General features: G+C 38.8%; 1 protein-coding gene across 7 annotated transcripts in view; it reads left to right on the forward strand.

The window, feature by feature from the left end:
* The window catches only part of CEP112 (centrosomal protein 112), a 162,119-nt gene that overhangs the window by 10,071 nt on the left and 137,030 nt on the right, over positions 1–15,018 (forward strand). For 6 of the 7 annotated variants that reach the window (XM_059864085.1, XM_059864084.1, XM_059864088.1 and 3 more), the window contains exons 6-8: positions 1,138–1,212; positions 8,719–8,766; positions 8,905–8,982. In XM_059864085.1, coding sequence (XP_059720068.1) covers positions 1,138–1,212; positions 8,719–8,766; positions 8,905–8,982 — 201 coding nt within the window. The remainder of the gene's footprint in view (positions 1–1,137; positions 1,213–8,718; positions 8,767–8,904; positions 8,983–15,018) is intronic. The other variant, XM_059864090.1, reaches the window with a different exon arrangement.

A 15,018-nucleotide genomic window follows, 5' to 3' on the forward strand; every position in this document is an offset into this window, starting at 1 on the left:
CCTGGATTTGGGGCTTTAAAGTTTCGTAGGGGAGTTTTGCTGCTTTGGTTTGTTTATTTTTAATATTTTTTTTGTTGTTATTGCTGGCTCTGCTGCAGCTTCCAGGTCAGTGTTGGACAAATCACTGCTCTTCATTGTTCTTCAGCTCCATACACTGGATTCTCCTGTGATTGCAGCTCTAAAAGGGCCTTTAAGTGAAACAATCCTCTCTTGCTTTGCCAGTTTGATAATGTTTGGCTGGCTGGAACAAACACCTTGTTCCATTGTCAGGGGTGTTCTGGGATTCCACAGGTGTTCTGGCATGGTTTAGGCCCAGGTAGAGGAGCAGGAAGACTTTTAAGAAACATTTAAGAAACATTAAGAGCTGCCTCAACCAAGTGTGGATTAAGAGCAGCCCAAGCTCTGCTCACTGGCTGCTTGTGACAAATGAGATTTAAAGAAGAGCTGCTGGCAGGCCCATACACAAACCTCACTTCATGACACAAAGTAATTCAGGCTTCAGTGTTGTTTTTAAATACCTGGGCCAAGGAAAACGTTCTGTACCAGCTTTCCACATTAGATCCATTAAATGTTGGTAGTTGTTGTTATCCCACAGGAAAACCCTTTCTTCTGAGAGGCAATTCCCTCAGCAGCAGTAACCACAGCCCTGGCTGGGTGCTGGAGATCAGGGAGGAGCCCTGAGCTGGGCAGCAGCAGCTCTGTCCTCTGCTTTGATAACCTCCCCTGCCTTGGTTTCCTTCCACTTTCAAATCTGCTTTTTTATTTGGGGGCTGATCAGGTGATCTCTGAATTCTGCATTAGCCCCAGAAAAGGCACTGTGGGGATGAATAGATGCCTGAAAATGGAGTATTTTGGGTCTTTTAGTAAATTCACCCTCTACAAAGGAGACCCTTGCTTTGTAAATAAATAAAGAAGATCATCAAAGTGGAGAGCCAGGCTAATTTATCCTCTGAGCTGCTTCCTCAGCCCAGTATCCTCTGAAAACTGAGCTGTTGGGGTGAAACCTGTCAGAAGTATTGGGACACAATTTGGAAGGGCAGTGCAGCTATGGCCAAGTCAATGAGAAGTTTAATTTTAAATTAAAAAAAAAAATTGCCAACAATTCTGATATTTTCTTTGACTTTCTTCATGTTCCAGGATGATCAACACAAAAGAAAGTTTTCATTTGATGATGATGACCTCGAAGCACGGCTCAATAGTTGGAATCTTGGGGTAAAATAAACTGAGTACTTTTCTTATTTATTAACTTGCAGGGGGAGCTTCTCAGTAGTGTAGTTTGCTTTCTGAGCTCAGCCAGCAAAACTTTGTGTGGGAATCTTTTAGAAATGAGTTGCTAAGGCTTGGAAAGGTTATTTATGAATGTATGAGAAGAAAACATTGAAATTTTAAGTAATAATAATCTTTACACATTTAATGTAGTTACTCATAAATCAGGCCAAATAATGGCTGTTGGTCAAAACCAAGAGTCTTACTCTGGTAGAAATTCAGACTAGTTCTTGATGACTCTGTACCATTATTTTTTATTTATACTTTTATTAATGAAAGAAGAATTTGGCTTTCTGTGTTTATTTTTTTTAACCAAATCAGAATTTGTAAGTTGTTAGTACAACTCAGGTTTTTTTGGTCAGTGTGCCTCCTTTTGAACGTGTTCAGGAGGCTTTTCTGTGTATTCACCTCTTTCTTTCCCTTTTAATAATTCAAATTTATTACTCTTATAAGACTTTATTCCCTTGGTTGTGTTTCTGTCTATGATAGTTCTAAGGAGACAATGAAGCCCCTCTTTTCTGTAGATGTATTTTAATGTATTTTTTCTATTGTGTTATTTTGTCTTTTTTTTAACTCTTTCACTTGTACCACCAAATCTTTAACCTATTTCATTGGAATCAATATCCTTGCAGCAATTTAGTTTTGAAAAGATCACTTTGATTTTAACAGGGAGGTTTCTTCTTTCTTTTCTTCCTTCTTTTGGCTTATTCTCATAGTTTGAAAGCTCACAGAGTTGCAGCCAAAGTTAGAAGTTATGAGAGTGAGTTTAATGAAATAGTTCAGCCTTGTTTTTTGGAAAATGATCACGTATTTTCATGTTGTCATTTTAATCAGCTGCCAAATGATCATTATTCTTCCTGCACTATTGTCAGTCCAGAGGGATATGACAGCATTTAAAAATCTTGCCTGTTACACTCCAGGTTTGTCATGGATGGCCAAGCTCTCTTCAGTGCAATCAGAAATGATAACAGAGAATATTAATAGTTTTCTGTCCTTCTTGGTGTTTCTCTTGCTTTTTCCAAGCTGAGGGTGGAGATGGGTGAAAGTGCCAACATTGCACAGGTGCCTGAAACAAAGGTGCAATGCCTTGCAGATTTGGAATATTTGGGCTGTATTTATCCATTGGATGATAGGAGCAGAAAGCTGTAATACCTTGAGCTTTTAAAGCTGCTTTAAGGGGGAAAACTTGCTCATGGCCATTTTTCAAATTACACTGACTGATGCTGACAAAGGATCTCTTTATATCCTGCATTTTTCTATCAGTCTCAATCTGCCTGCCTGCTTATCTCTTATCTCTGTCATTTTATTTGTATTTTATTTCTTTCCCTAATTGAAATTCCAGTTTGCAATCATGTTGTGCTGATAATGGCTGGTTATTAAAGTGTGATGATCCTCTGCTGATACAGGAGCTCCCTTGGATAACAAATTGGCTACCGTGGCACATAAATCAGTTTTTCAAGTCTCCTCTCCAGGGATGGTAATTAAAGAAGTCGCTCATGAGAGACTTTGATTGCCTGATAAGACTTGTTGGGAGTTACCTGACAAAGGGGATTGGAGGTTGTGAAGGAGAGGTCTGTGAGGGCTTGTGCTGAACAGCATTTCCCTGCTGTGGATCATGGCCTCCAGTGGGTTCTGAAAGGGTCAGGAAGTTTTAAGTGGAGTCACACTTAAAGAATATGTCACTGCTAAAAATAAAAAACCCCACTAAATGATCCCTTGGAATCTGTAAGGTTTGAGTGTCAGATGTGGCTGCTGTTATTTGCAAGCATTTAAATTGCCATGGGAGCATCTTGCTGTCCTTTAATTGCTACTCCCAGCTGCAAACCATGTGGGAAATTTAATTTACAGTGATCCCACCTGAGATACAGGAGACCCTTGACCCAAAAACTGCTTCAGTAGTGGGGGAAGATAAGAAAGGAGATGCAGAAGGGCTTTCACTTTGAGCTGCCTGGCCTGAAGAAGAGTTGTTTTGAAAAGCTTTTGAAACTTTCCTTGGGGTTTTTTTGGTCGTACAAGGATTTTTGTTGGTAAGATCCGTGTCCTTTTAGGAAGCTGTGAGTATTTTGGGCAAGTTTATTTGCAGACCATGCTTTTATCCAAGAATCTGCAAATACCCAGCTAGGTGCACACATTGGTGAGACAGCCCTGGTGTCTTCCAGCTCTGAGGTGCTGCTGAGCCTTCACTGCTCCAGCTTGGGACTGAAGTGACCAGCTATAAATTGTTAATTTATTTTTTACTGTTATCTTTCAGCCTCCTCCTTCTTTAGTATATATTAAATTTCCTCTTCTTCAAAGCTCTTGTATTTTTAAGGTCACATTCTGGATGTGTTTTCAGTTTTTATGATATACCCACATCAGTGATTGAGTTTTCTTTTTTAATAATATTGTTAAAAATACTGTGGAAAGTTTTGGGAAATGCTTTTATGAGTTTTCTACTAAGATGAGAGGTCAAATCTGCAGGCTTCAGATATTTTGTTCTTAATAATAACATTTTCTACAGGAGAAGTAAATCTGTTGTGTTTCTTTGCTGATATTGTTACTTTTTGTGAGTAATAAAAGAATTTTCCCCTTTTCCTTGCAGCATTCCTGATTATCCCAATCAAACATTTTATGAGTCAAGTTCTTTAGATTCTAATCAGGCATGAGTAAATGTTTGAAAAAAAGTTGAGTTTTGATTGTGATAAATTTGCCTCTCATACGTGGAATACTAATTTACACTCATTTTACATATATTATAAAGTGTGTTTTTCTTAGCCTGTATTGACTCTTATCTAAACTGAAGTGGGGACTGTCCTTTATCAGTTCATGCCTTGAAGGTGCATTTGCAGTGTAGAAAAACAGAAATCCTTTTGTGTGGCTCTTTGAAGGGGAAAGTTTCAGGAGCAGGAGCTGAGACACATAAATACCAGTAATCTTTGATCATGTTGTTACTTTGAGCTTTTTGTCCTTCTTCAGCTATCCTGAAATATAATAAAAGTAACCTGGGCTAAGGGAATGAGAAGAACTTTAAGGTCCCTTCCAGCCCAGACTTTTCTGTGGTTCTGTGGTCTGATTTCATCAACAGCTGTCAATACATTTCTGCATATTGTTGCAACTCTAGTGCACTTCATAACTGAAGGGAAGGTGACTATCTCCTGTTTATGTCTCAGAAATCATTAAATATTGTGAGAGATGTGCAGTGTCAGGGAAAAAACCTCGTTGGATAAGGGAATTAAACGGCTTTTTTTTCCCTTTTTTTTCTTCCTCTTTAGCTGAGCTTTTTAGATTGTAGACAAACATAATTTTTGGATAAGAAAAATAAAGGCTACAGAAAGCAACAGCAATGAATTAAACCCCTGCAAATTCTTATCTCACCTGTCTTTCTCTCTCTTTCATGATGTCTGTGGTGCAGTTTCACTTGTCACCAAATTGTAGCCAGTTTTAGGGGTGACAAAGCAGCTCTTTCAAACATCCCAGGAAATTCAGCACATCATTTTAGGTGGAAAGCACACAAAGAGATTGCACCCTAGGGAAACAGCAAAGGGCTTTTTAATCAGGGAGAACACGATTTTTCATCCCTGGAATTCAGCCAGGACAAGAATTAACTCTTTAGCTTTTCCCAGAAGTGATGTGGGGCTGAGTGGACGCTCAGTCTTGCCCAGAAGAGCTTGTCCTGGGAAGTGTGATTGCCTAGGGCAGGTTGGAGAAGACTGACACCAAAGAAATTCCCTGGTGGGTGGCTGTGTTCCTTTCTCCTTCCTTGGAGCAAAGTGTTCTAACACAGGGTTAAGTGATGGAGTGCTGGGAATTGCTGGGAGGCTGCAGCAGCAGTGGATGCTGTGCCTGCTCTGTGTGCTTGGCTCACATCTGCCTGTGTCTTTCCAGTCTAGTTAAGCTCAACCATTTCTGCACAAGCCATTTGATTATCTTTTGTTTGGTTTCTCAGTCTGGCTGCTTACTATAAACATACCTACTGTATATGTTGTGGCCTTGGAGGGCAGCAGTGCTGGGAAAACTTTCCCACAGTGAGCTCCGAGTGGTGTTGCGACTTCAAAAAATAAATTCAACTTCCATGCTGACAAACAGCCTTCGTGTGCTTTAATGTCCTTCCACTAAGACTGCAACAGCAGCATTAAAGTGAACTTCCCTACAAATTATGATGTTAGATAAGAATGTCCTTACTCAAATTTCCTGAAGCTACTCAGCAGTTATTTCTGTAGGGAACATGCTGGCTGGCTGGGTTTGGTAGATTAAAGTAAGAATTTAGGGCAAGGTTCAGTTTAGTTGTTTACCATTTCAAAGTCTTAAGTGTTCTTAACTCTTTCATGTGTGTTTTTGCCATCCTTGTTTTGAAAACAATCCCATTTTGTCTTTGATGAAGCTTAGGGGGGAATGTGCAACGAGCCTGCAGATGCAAGTGTTGGGGTTTTATTCCCTGAATCTTAATATTCACAATATTCTGTGAGTGGACTGACACAGGCTGAAGTTGGGCATTATTGGAGATGCTCATCCCTGGAGAAACATCTTCCAAAGAGTGGAACTTTAGTTTGGAACCATGACTTCAGTGTTGTCATTGCTGTGGTATTTACTGAGCAAAAGAGCAAAGCTTTGCTGGGAGTTTCTGGACTGGACCATATTTTCAGCCTGAGGGATGGAATGTAATTGATGAGGATGAGGCTTGTGGAAGTACTTAAAGCTCAAAATCGTGCTTTTCCTGCACTGTCCTTGCTTTTTGGGGAATGCATTTCAACTTTTGTCAATGCTTTGAGTGAAGCATTTCAACTTCACTCATTACTTCCATTGATAGCTTTAAAATTGCATAACTCATAAATATTTAGTTTTGACTATTTTAGGTGTTGTTAAAAAAAGTAGAAATTGAAAATACTGAACTTACAAATTATGGCTAATTTGCTTGAAATGCAACTTTGGAATTTTATTTTTATGTCGATTTCTGCAATACTTTTGTTTCAATTTAAGAAAATATATACATTTTAATGAAGTAGATTATCTCTGTTAGGTGATGGGGATTTCTTCATGGGATTCTGATCATCCAACACCTTCACAGCTCTGGTTTAGGAGAAGGAGAAGGTGACCATTGCACTCCTCACAAATTGAAACATGATTTCTTGCCAGACTGCCTAATAGAGCAGGGGAATCCAAAATCTTTTCTACAAAGACATTCAAAATACCATTTCTGTTAAGAAGTGGTATTTACAAATTAGAGTTCAGTTCTAGTTCAAATAAAGATGTCTTTCATGATGACATTTATTTGGTTCATACTCTTAAAAAAGCATGTGATTTACTGCTCTTCTCATGGCAGTCCTTCAGTTTCATACATATGTATTTTGGCTTGTCTTTGACCTTTTGCTTATTATTTTTAAATTTGCATGTTTCTCATAAATACAGACTTTTTTTTTCTTTTTTGGGGCATTCATTATTGTGATATTCCCTCTTTAATGTGGTTTAATTTGGAGAACAAGAGGTTTTGCAGAAGACCAGCATGAAAAGAATGAATGTTGAGGCATTAAATGTTTACAGATCAGTTTAAGTGGATATAATCCACAACAAGTAACAAAGTGGGAACATTTAACTTCAAAGCACATATGGCTGCTGTTACAAAATCAAAAAATGCAAGACTTGGGCCCTACAAAGTATTAGAGACACATTTTCCTTCTTTCCCATAAACAAGTAGGATGTACCTTAGCTTTTCAGATGGTTTTGAAGTGAAGGCTGCAAACAGCTGAATGCCATGGGCAGATAAAGGATTTTAATCAATTGTAAATATTTACAACATTTTTTATATTACTCTGGCTTAAAAAAGCCAAAGCAGAGGGTGATTCTGCATGAGAGAAAGGGCTTTGGGAAATCCTGAAGCCTTTGAAATGTGGCTGTGCAGCCTTCTCCAGATTCCACCAGATACTGGTCAAGGCTTCCACTGCTCCCGCTGATGCCAAACTGGGGAGTGCCTTGAGCTTCTGGCAAACACCTTCAGCCCTGGGGATGATCTGGAGTGTGGGCTGGATGGGGAATGGCCAAATTGAGGTGGGAGGAGGAATAGAATACCAGTAAAATGTAGGTAGAAAATCCTATTGCAGGTACAAATGTGTAGGACAAAGAAAATCCTCCAAAATTTTTCCAGTTTGGAATTTGTGGACCTTTTATTTCCCTCTCTCTTGATTTGCTTTTCCTTCCCCTCCACTGGATCTCCCGTGGTTGGTGCTCCAGGCTGATCCCACTCCTGTATTCCTCTCCTCACAGTCTCTTCTGAGTCCAGAATTCCTCTTTTTTGTGGCAGTGGGTGCATCCAGGATTCCTTCATTCCCTGGTGGCTGCCCATGGATTTAACTGCCAACACAGGATACTTTGTGTGAAAGAAAGTTGAGTGTAACTGTTTCAGTAAACTCCCTGGCAATAAATAGGTTATTGTTAAATTATTGGTTTCCTGATGCTTTCAGCTAATGCATTAAAATTTTGGATAACACCATTCCTTCAAACTGGAGGGGTGTGTTAAATGTGAGTATCTGCAACAACTTCTGGGTGAAGAATGACAACTCAACACCACACTGAAATCCTACATCACCTTTTGGGACAGGAAATGAATAATACTGTATCAAATTGAAATTTCAGAGGGATTAAGCCTCTTTTCCACTGATAAATTCAACACACAAATTTATTTCATGCTACTGCAGAAAGTGCAAGCATTTGATATATTTGCCATGCCTCGTAGATCAACCTAATCCTACAACTTTTTTTTTTTTTAATGTGTATTGCAATCTCATTCATATTCCAGATCTCACTGCCACATTTTACAAGATTATACCCTTGAAAGGTTTTTTTGGGCATTCTGCTTTCTCTGTGATGTGATGTTTGAGCCTCATCATCTGAGAAAATGAGAAAGATAGAGCTGTCTGATAGAGGAAGTGGGTTGGGAACAATGCTTTGTCTCCAGTTCTTAAAAATAGTGATTAAGAGAGCTGTTTTAATTATACAGCCATGTTAATGAATTATTTCCTTATGTTTTGTCTCTATAACTCACATGTGTGGCTATAGTTTCAATGCACCCACAACTGTAATTTTTCCAAAGCACTAGATTTTAATCAGTACAATCTGTAAATGTATTGTAGCTTTATACTGATTTCAGTGAGAATTTAGCCAGCAAAGTTGGAAATCTTTTGCATAAGATTGTGTATGTAGCTGCCAAATATCTTTATGATATGCATTGATGGAATTTTTGCAACCACAAGAGGTGGGAGGAAAAAAGTGCAATTTTTTGGTCCAAAATTGCTGAGTAGATTTCCAACCAAATGATCTCTTAGGCAGATTTCCTATTTCTATAACACTGAAGGCATGTAGAAATCTCATCTGTGGTTCTTTGAGTGATGCAGTTCCTGTGCTAAATATAGTTTAGTTATGATGTCTTGGACTAAATCAGACATTGTTGACCTGCTGGTTTTTCTCTGCCTTGTGTTTCAGTTAGAAAACCCCAGATACCTGCGAGAGAAACGGGTGCCAATGACTGTGGTAGGTATTTATATCCCCTTGGTATTTCAGAAGGGCAAACAAACCTTTCATGTTATTTTTAATCACTGGTCAGGATTGATTGTACTTGGACTTGCTGGTTTTGACTTCATTGGTTGATTTGAACTTTTTCTTCAATAGATGACACCTAAAATTGACTTTGGGCAGAGCAGCCCCTCTCGGTACCACCAGGCACTGCTACAAATGCAGGAGAAAGAGGTAGGATTCTTTTCCTTGGAAATTAGGCATTAACAAGGAAGTTATTTTAGCAGAAAATCTCATGGAAATTTGCTGAAGTGACAGGGCTTGTCATTAAATACTTCATGAATTTCCCAGTTATTTCAGGAGTAAAAAAGACTTTCTGAACATAGTTACCAGTCCTTTGAGAGAATTTTTAGTGGAGAGTTTGAATTCTAGGAATTTTCCAAATTATCTTTTAATAGAGGCAGTGAAACCTTTGCTTTAGTGAGGACTTTTGTTTGCTTTCTATATGCTTTTCAAAATTAGCAGATTTTGACCTTATTTCTGATAGGATCTACATTATTTCTGTATTTGCTTCATTGAGCTCCAATCCTCTTTTGGTCATATGGGGTTTTATTTTACTTCTTTGTAACTTTGTGAATTCCTGAGATTGCTGTCCAAGCTTGCCTGTCTAATTCTCTCACACCATGATTTTTTGCTTTGAATATGTGTAAAAGTAAAATTTTGTGGTCATTTTCTCCTTTTTCATGCTTTAAGGAAGTTGACTGCCTGAGATATTTTGTCACAAGCTGCTCATTTTATTTAACACATTTCTTTTTTTGAAAGACAGTGAACTAATGGGCAGAAAAGGAAACTCAAGGTGCATTAGGAAAATGATTAATAGAGCCCCAAACCCAACCAACCAATCATAAAAAAAAACCAACAAAAACCCCAAATCCAGCACTCTGCTCTGTTTCTCTTCCAAATTTCTGATTTCAGCCATATGCTCTTGAAAAATTGAGACCTATGAACATAGTTCCCTACCTAAACCCACAAAGTACCCCAGCATGTCTGAGTTGGGGAGGAAAGGGCATCATCAGCAAAGCAGGAAAGCATTCTTTCATTTCCTTGGTGTCTTGTAAGGGCACATGGATTGGAACTGCCCTAAAGTTACTTCCATGACAATTCAGCAGACATCTTTAGCAGAGGTACAGAGGAGGGTAAGACTGGCTGGCAGATCCTTCAGTTGGTAATGAAAGGATGTGTATGAAATGGTTTCTGGTGCTACCTGGCTGCCTCACTCGATGCTCAAACGAGCAGCTGCACGATCCATGTGCCTTTCACTTTTGTGCTCTGCTGTTGACTGTTCTTGATTGACAATGTTCAAACCACCAGTGCCTCAGGACGAGGCAAGGTTTCATAAGATGTGAAAATAGCCCAAGAAATAAATAAATTGAAAGCACAGTGTTGTCATTTAAACAATATTTTCAAATTAAATAAACAGGAATGCATGCCAAGGAGCTACAAAATCTACCCAGTTAATACTTTGCTAGTTCAGTGGAAAAATCCTCTAAGCCACACAGTAAAAAATCCAGGACTTTTTGCTCATGGTGCTTGACTGTGGGCTGGTTTGAACTGGAAAGGTTACAGACAGTGTTTCACAATCACCATGTGTGTGCTATTAATGAGAAAACTTAAATGTGTTTTCCTCTTATTTTGTTTGTGAAGCTCAATTAGGAATAAAGTCCTTTTCATTTATAGGATGTGAATGTATTAACAGAGCAATGGTGCTGTGCAAAAGGGTCCGGGGGAACCATTAACTGTTTTCAACCTCTTTGTAGTACAAGGGGAGAACATAAAATAGGATAACTGTGGGGTTTTTTGCTTTTAACCTTTAGACCTTTGTTCATAAAGCATTCCTGCACCTGTTTAGAGTCTGTAATGCTGAACACATGGCCATGAGCAGTGATAACCACATCACAGCCCCGCGAGAACGCCGATGTCATCAGGCGGCGGCTTTCAGTCAGCTCTTCCCAAATTCTTCTGGCATGGATTAAACCATTTGGGAAATGGTCATTACTGAAAAATTGTGGGTTTAAACAAGGGAGAAGCAACCCAACAGGAATAAGTCCATGTTCAGCAGGACAGCAAAGCACGACAGATGGGCTGATTGGCCTGTCTTGATAAAAAGGGAAAAAGTCCCTTTGAACTTCACCTCTGGCCATCCTGTGTCACCCAGAGCTCCACGGGGCAGAGGAGGGGGAAAGGAGAAGTCTGATTTGTGATTTTCAGAAAAGCAGATTCCAGTGCCATTGCTAAGATACAGGTTTGGAATTCTTCTGGAATGAGAAAATAAAATCAGCTATGTTAATAAACTGATTTCTTTTAACCTTTCTCAAACAGCTAGTTTATCTGATAGATCACTTTGAGACATTCTGCTGTTTCTTTAAAGAAGTTCTCTTTCTTAATTTTTCATTTTGTCAGTCTTATTTATTCTTAGCATTTTTTCTCAATTTCCTTCTGTTTCATTATTTTGTAAGCAAAGATATTTATTTATCTTATCTCAACAAAGGAAATCTAAACAAATCAGAGGCATATTGGAAATAATTTTCACTTTTCAGTTGAAGGTTATACCTGGAATAAGTTTCTCCTGAGTTGTATACCAGCTCTTTATTTATTTTTCAGACAAGCTGGCAAGCTCAATGCTTTATGCAATAAATTGTGAAGCTTCATCTGTCTGGAGTTAACTGAGAACATTGAGTGTTTCCAATGTTTTTGTTGACTTTATCAGTCCTGTCACTCCTCTGGTTTGATTTTTGGGAACCCAGTGATAAAGCCTTTGGACACTGGAGCCACTGGTGCTTTTCCAGCCTCTTGTGTACTAAAGCAGCCCAGATGAAATGGAGGAGGAGCTGTGGGGAAGGCAGTGGCTGGGTTTGCAGGAGAACACCCCAGGGACAGCTTCCACCAGTTTGTCGTGTGGGCTGGGGAATGAGGAGAAGGAGAGATGAGATAGGTGCTGTAAGATAACAGGGAACATGGAGAATGGGAAAAAGTAGTTTGTTTTTTTTTTTTTTCCCTGAAAATGCATCTTCATGGATCAAGGACCAGAAGTAGGATGAAAAACAAAGAGTGTTTTATGGGTTTGTGATTCAAGAAGCCTTATCTTTAGGATGCAGCCTTTTTAAAAAGCTATTTAGGACCTTCATCTTTGTAATCTTTATTTCTGTTTTTCTCCTTTTATTTTGGGAATGAGCACTCCCTTTGACTGCATGACACAAATTTTGTTTATAAAGATCATCAAGCCATTTATATGGTTTTACTGCACCAGAAGTGTTGGGATCTAGTGCTATATTTACATGAAGATAAAATCTGCAGTGCTGATACGGTTAAGTTGTGGTCTGGCTAAAAGGGCTCTGGATTGAAGGTGTTGAAAGCAGCAGATTTACTGTGCTTCTCACTTATCTGGCAGGAGATTATAACTTGAAACAGAGCAAATTGCACGAGGGCTGTGATATGGATTTCCCCCAAGAGGGACCATACAGAGAATGTAGGGAAAGGAATGCAGGGAGGAAAGAAAGTTGTAAAACTCGGGAGGGAGAGTGAATAACACTGGCTGGTGTTAGCATGGAAGAGAGAAGGGGAAGAGCATTTGGAGATAAGAGTCCCTGCAATTAGGAGATGGTGATCAGTGGGCATTGTGCTGCTGGGTTTGATTTCTTCCTCTTAACTGCCCTGTTTCGTAGTGAAGTATTTAAATATATGAAATTTATGGCAAATATGAGCAATAAACAAACTCAATGTGGAGACAGTATCCTAAAACAAGGACTTGTAATTAAACCACTGCAAAATTAACATTATTGTGTCTTTAGCTGCATCATGGATTTTATATTTTTTCCTCATTAACAAGAAATATTTTTGTTCATATCTTCCAAGGATAGTAAAAAAATATATCAGTATTGTTCTTTTGTGTAATATATTGAATTAAAAGTGTGTGCTCGTGTCTGTGTCTGTCTCTAGAGTTTAAATCTTGGTGGATGGATATAGAAACATCTGTGTTTGGAATCAGGAGAGCTGGATACAGCTCAAGGAGCCTCCTTAGATGTGCTGGGGCTGTTTGTGCTTTTTAATAGCAGGAGGAGAGTGGTTTTGATGAACTTTCTGAAAGCATTTGAGTGGGCCCAAAAACTGAGTCTTACAATAACTGGAGCTCTGTGTGTTGGAATTTTTTCTTTGTATCCCTCTGTTCTTCCAGTTCTCTTCCTTTGCTGTTCCCCTTCTTTTGTCATCCTGTTCACTGGGGACTGTCCAAACCATGCTTCTGCTCATAAATGTCAGGCTGATCTCCAAGGGTAAAGATTGTTAAGGTTTTTAATTCTGGTTTTTAATTCTTGTTAAAATGTAAGAACGTGTGTTGCTTACTGTTCACACAAGTGTGACCCATATGAGGGGGCCAGAAAAGGCAGATATGACATAATAATGCCTTTCATTGTCATTTCCACTTTTCTGTAACTTTTTTTTCTTGTGACAACTTGCTTCTGAAAACACTGTTTTATTTCCCCTTGAAAATATTCCAGGCAGTGACAACAACTATTTTCTGGTTCATTTGAATTTCTCCTTTTCTCCACAGCCCCTGTGTCTGTTTTGAATGCAGGGTGTGATTTATCTGGAGAATCCAGTTGTAAACTGATTCTCACCACTGAGCAATCGTCCTGAGCAGGAATCTGCTCGTTCATATTTAAAATCACAGCACTCTTGACTGCTGCTAACATAATTCCTGCCTGATTAATGTCCTGCTCCCAGAAACATGTGCAAGTTGTCCGTTGTGTTCCTGGTGAGGAAGTCACATCCTGCCTTGCTTTGATAACTCTTCAGAATGTAATGTAATAAACCCCAAACCTTATTTTATTGCTAGGCTGGTGTGAGACACACAGTGGATGTCAAGATGAGACATGTTTTCATAAACTGGCTGCTGATTTATAATTACTGATACCAGTCAGGCTGCTTGTGGAGATCTAGATGTACATGTACAGTTATTTATTTATTTTTCTTGCAATAGTTTGTGAACTATGTCTTTAATTATTGCACATATGGGCTGGAGACATTGAGAAAGATCAAAGGGGTAGGTTAGCAATTCAAACTAGTGTTTTAACCAGTAGAATGTCCAGATGGTTGCCAAGCAGCTGGGAATTAATCTTTTGCTGCATGATTAATTTCTATCTCAAAGTGTGTCTCTCTTAAAAAAAAAAAAAAAAGAGGAAGAAAGTTTGATTTCTTTTTTTTTCATGTATAGATTCTGATTTTTAGTGGAGAAAAGACATTGACTAGAAAAAGTAGGTGCTGTGCACTGTTATTTCTGCTGGTGAAAAGAAGGTGGGAGTACAGTTTTAGTGGCTGCTTTAGGAGATCTTGAAATGAGTATGAAAAGTTCAGTAGCTGCTAAAATGCAGCTAAAATAAAAAAGAGAGGAAAAACACTGAGGAGAAAAAGTCAGTGTTGGTGACTCTGTATTCAGACTGACTGACTGGACTGGGCCCTGTGCAGAACTCCATGAAATTCCCACGTGCTGCCTTTCATTACATTCATATTCCCCTAAATCCCTCTGGAAGCTCTGTGATTTCTGCATGCTCACAGATTCAGCTGGGTTCAGTTCTCAGTGCTGGCAACTGCAGATACAGCTTCTTGCATTTTTGTGCTGTCTTTTATAAAATTGCCTTTAATGCTGCTGTGGCTAAGCTGTCCTAATTTCTAAACATCTCCTGAACTCTTTTTGGTCCTTGCTGCTGTCAGTGTCTCCCAGTGGTTCCATGTGGAAGTGGGACCCTGCAAATAAAGCTGTTAAATAACAGGAGATGTTGTAGTGCTAATATCCATGTGATGTTCATTGGCCAGAGAAAACATCCTTGAGAGCACAAATACCATTTCCACTTATTACAGTTGTTGGGATACAGAGCTGGCTGCATTTCTCCTCTCTTCTTCTTCTTCCCACCACCCCCAGCATGGAAATCCATGAAAAATACATTGTTCTCTCTTGAAAGAGCCTAATGACATTTACATATGAATAAGAACAATTGTCCATTCAATTATTTCTCTGTATCGAGCAAGTGTTTATTAATTTCAGTGTCATTTAAAAAGTCAGATTTTCCTTGATGGGGGGAGCTGGGAAGATTTGATTTAGCACAAAACTTTTAATTTTTAATAGCTATAAGAATGGGGCAATGTCATATTAATTTTTTAATTAAGTGAATATCTCGTTTCCTATTAATGTGTAAAAATATTGCAACTGGAAAAAGC

This window comes from Haemorhous mexicanus, chromosome 20 (genome assembly GCF_027477595.1).
Source record: "Haemorhous mexicanus isolate bHaeMex1 chromosome 20, bHaeMex1.pri, whole genome shotgun sequence".
Taxonomy (NCBI): domain Eukaryota; kingdom Metazoa; phylum Chordata; class Aves; order Passeriformes; family Fringillidae; genus Haemorhous; species Haemorhous mexicanus.